At 49.6% G+C, this 4238-nt stretch overlaps 1 protein-coding gene across 1 annotated transcript in view; it reads right to left on the reverse strand.

The window, feature by feature from the left end:
• Nucleotides 1-3103, reverse strand: part of LOC123046718 (uncharacterized) — a 5058-nt gene extending 1955 nt beyond the window's left edge. Inside the window, exons 1-2 of the mRNA XM_044470164.1 lie at nt 2082-3103; nt 126-1624 (exon numbers count right to left, since the gene is read on the reverse strand). Of these exons, the coding sequence (XP_044326099.1) occupies nt 1606-1624; nt 2082-3103 (1041 nt within the window). The 3' untranslated portion in view covers nt 126-1605. The remainder of the gene's footprint in view (nt 1-125; nt 1625-2081) is intronic.
• Between the last annotated feature and the right edge of the window lie 1135 nt (nt 3104-4238).

Consider the following 4238-nt stretch of genomic DNA (forward strand, 5'->3'; position numbering starts at 1 on the left):
ATATCATGTAAGCATCATAGCACTCCTAACCAAACCCACTCATATCTTCCATTTCCTCTTCTAAATCATGTTTGGTCAAAACAGATATACAGCTAGAAGCGAAGACCGGATAAGAGGGAACAAACCTTGAGCCTGAACCCACTTGAGTGGTCCGATAAGGAGCAAATAATCAAAAACATCTGAACTGGCATCAGAGAGGACTGGCCCAAACCCTCAGGCTCGGCGGTAGCATCCATATTGGTAAGGCATCACTAATCTAGCTCCAAAGCCAAGACCATGGCGGTGGCAGCATCCAAGATTCTTTGCAAAGTGCTCACAGAAACTCTATCCAGTGAGGTAAACAACCTAGATGCATGTCATACTGCTCACAATTATTTAATTCCATGAGATGCATTGCAAAAATCCCAAAACTTTAGGGCATGTTGAAGCTGCAAAAAACAAACAGAAATTTCCCAACACAGTAAGCTTAACTATACTATAGTCTTACAATATTAGCACTGAACTGATAATAAGCATATATTATATTGTTAATTTCTGTGCAAATGGTTTTCATACAGAGTAAAACCAAGGAATGACTACTTGAACCGAATAAAAAGAACAAAAAAACTATGGATGTTCAACATGTAAGCTAGTAACAGAAATGAATGAACCTCTGGACCATTCAGCTGAATCAGAATGAAGTACTAATCACCCTGAAAAGTTGTTTCCTATCACTTGATAATTGCCCTTGAACCCCTCCTGCTGCAAGATGGAACCTTAACCACATTAGTTCTGCAAATGTCACACACACAATCATTTAACGATAAAATCACCTACTGAAACCGGAATCTCACCAAAGCCTCACACTTTTAACCAGAATTAAACCAGCAAAACAAATTAGTCTAAGCATCAAGTTATATCATGACGAAATCAGTATGTAAATTAGCACTACGGATAGATAAGGCCAAATCGGTCCTCCTCGACAGAAAAAAACCAGGTACCCACAAGCTAAGGAAGGCAACAAAAACTACTGTGCAGATACCTAGGACACATCTAGTTCTACCCATCCCCTCAATTCTAACCTATTTGCACAATGCAAATTTACTTACAGGAGCACACAAATTTCATATTCTAATCTGCACAACAATCAATTTACTCAAATCTGTGCCACAGCTGCAGTCTACAACACAACCATGAAACAAATTGGAGTATGGCACCAAGATGTGGGTTACCTGAGGCGGAAATGCGTTGCGGTATGAGGAGACATCACAAACACGCCACCTCCACTACAGATGGGTGGCCCTCCTCATCGAACTAAGTATCATGCTGCTCAATGGACCAAACAAGTTCGAACCAACCACTGCGATTGCAGAAACCTTGATGATAATCAAACACTTTTTTTTTCTTTTTGCGACTGGTTGTTTCAGTCGGTGGAATCAGAAGAAGGAAACAACCAGTTTAACATTGCCGGAGTTAACATAATTGGATATCTTTTTATGGATAGTATGGAAGGAACGAGAATCAAAATCAGGGGCTGGTTCCGTCAGACTTACCATCTTCAAGGCAAGTACTTGGCGAGCCCGCTGATGGTGAGATCCCTCTCCTCATGCTCCTCCATCCATTCCCTCACCAAATCCAGGGATAGCTGCACAATCATCAGCACAAGCTACGTCAAGCTATTGATACCGATTTCCAGAACAGTGTGCTCGCCACCAATGAGTAATAAAGAGAGAAATATATTTTTCACCTAGGGCTTTAATCATCTATCTGGCCATGGTGATGCTTTCCTAGTGGGCTGTTTCTATGTACTATTTGAGGCTTGAAACATTCTGAAGTGCAAATCTGAATGTCCATATCACGAAGACCTAGAACTAAGCACTTCCTAAATTCTGAAAAATAGTCACCAATAAGCATCACCGATTCTACCAATAAAATTGTCAAATCTGGCCAACTCAAAAGGCTTTAAGCACTATAGTGTCTGAGTAAGTAAATAACTAACCATAAGACTATCCGGTCTATTTACTTATTAGATCAGCTAACCTTCCATCACGTATAACAATTAAAAACTGCACCCACATTAGAACATCTTGCGGATTCAGTACCTCACAACTGATGAAACGGTCACAATGTTTGGGTTATCCACTGCATATAGTGCCAAGCATATATAGCAAGGTATGACAGATGTATTAACAGACACACCACCACCAGTTGCAGCAACTTGACAGTTCACGTGCGGTAGAGCACCAGGTGCAGCTGTTTTTGCCCAGCCGCTGAGGCCACCGTCCGCCCACCACACCGCCGTCTGCCGCACCACGCGCTGCACATGCTCCTCTTGCTGAGCGAGGAAGAGGCAGAGCGCAGCATCCCATGCATCGCGCCTGAGCCCCAGCGTGCTCGCAGCTCCCGATGGAGGAGTGGATCGAGCTGCCGCCAACCGCCAGGTCTCGTTCGACCTCGCCGGCGCAGGCCGACACCGGCGATTGACCCTTCTCCCATCAGCCGCGATGGAGACGTGGGCGGAGGTGAGCCGGAGGCCGGGGATGAGCTGGGCGCCGGCGAGACGGGGTGGACGGGCCCGGCGGCGTCGATCTGCTGGCGGGGGAGCTCGGTGAAGCGGCCGGCGCCAGAGGACGTGGTCGAGGACGGCCGGGAGATGGCGGCGTGCGGGAGGCGAGGGCTGCGAGAAGGAGCCGACGAGGAGGAAGCGCCGGAGGAGGACGGCGGCGCCGCGGGCGGAGAGGGCGGGAGCGCGCGCAGGGAGAGGACGGCCGTGTCCTTTTTGCCCCGGCGTCTGTGGTGACGGCGCAGGGCGTCCCATGCGCAGAGGTGGCCCCGGCGTCGGTGGTGACGGCGCAGGGCGTCCCACGCGCAAAGGTGGCCGCCGGGCCCCTCGTACGGCAGCGCCCAGCCGCCAGCCTTCCTCCTCTCGCTGGCGCTCATGGTCGCCGTGTCCAGGTGAGGAGGCTGGGGGCGGCGCGAGGGAGAGCAGCAGCGACGGGAGAGGATGAGAGAGGCGGCGCGAGGGGGAGGAGCAGCGACGGGAGAGAATGGAGGAGGCGGCGCGAGGGGGAGAAGGGAGGGAGGGGATGGAGGCTAGCGTTCTCACCCAATCGGCACGCCTCATCCGACCATGGGCCAATCAGCGCCCAACACGCACGAAGAGGCAAGACGTTTTTTTTTTTCGAGGGTACGCCAAAGGCATACCTTAGCTTTATAGAAGGGAGAAAAATATATACAAGAGTTTACAGAGTTGCCGGTTGGGCTACATCTAGCCTGACCAAGCCACCACTCCACACACACGCTACTCGACTACTCTAACATACATTGCTCTCCAAAAGCTCCTGCCGTGGCCCACATCCTCAGCTCGTCGAAGATCATGTCCACCGTGTCTTGTTCATTCTTGATCTGGCCAGAACCAAACACCCTCGCATTTCTTTAGTTCCATAACGTCTAGCAGATGAGCATGACAAAAGAGTCAAACCCCTTCCGAGAGTGCTTAAGAAAACGCTTTCTAGCGTCCAACCACCAATGCACTAAACTCGAATCATATGTTGGGCAAAGCTCCATAGGCAACCCCATCCTAGATATGCAAGTGAACCAAACTTGCCTCGAGAACACACATTGCAGCAGAATGTGGTCCACCGTGTCCTCCTCTTGGTCACATAGAAAGCATTTAGAAATTTGATCTTGTAAGTTATGCCTCGCCCTTCTGTCTGAAGTCCATAGCCGATATTGGACAGCCAGTCACATGAAAATTTTGCAAGCCAGAGGGGCCCAGCACTTCCAAATAGCTCCAAAGGAGTGGAATCTAACTCCTCCCTCACATAGCATCTTGTACGCAGAGGATGCGGTGTAAGTTCTCGACACATTCCAAGCCCAAATAGGATTGTCCTCGGACTGCGCATCCAGATGTACCTCCTCAAGGATCTCCCAAAGGCCTATAAATTGGGTAAGGCCTTCCGTGCACAAGTCGCCGACTACATCATTCATCCAAGAGTGCATATCTAGAGCCTCTCGGACACGTCTCCTGTTGGTAACTTGCGTACGAACAGACTTCACCACTAGAGGAGCGACCTCCACAATGGTAGCGCCCTGGATCCATCTATCCTTCCAGAACAAGGTTTTGTCCCCATCACCAACTCTCCATTTCACCAAGCTACTAAACGCTTGCGCTACCGATTTGTCCGCGGCCAAACAAAGCCCTTGCCACGGCCTGGAAGTGTCCGTGCGTCTAAGCCATTCCCACCTCAACCTTAGAG

Source organism: Triticum aestivum, chromosome 1A (assembly GCF_018294505.1).
Source record: "Triticum aestivum cultivar Chinese Spring chromosome 1A, IWGSC CS RefSeq v2.1, whole genome shotgun sequence".
NCBI classification, from domain to species: Eukaryota; Viridiplantae; Streptophyta; class Magnoliopsida; order Poales; family Poaceae; genus Triticum; species Triticum aestivum.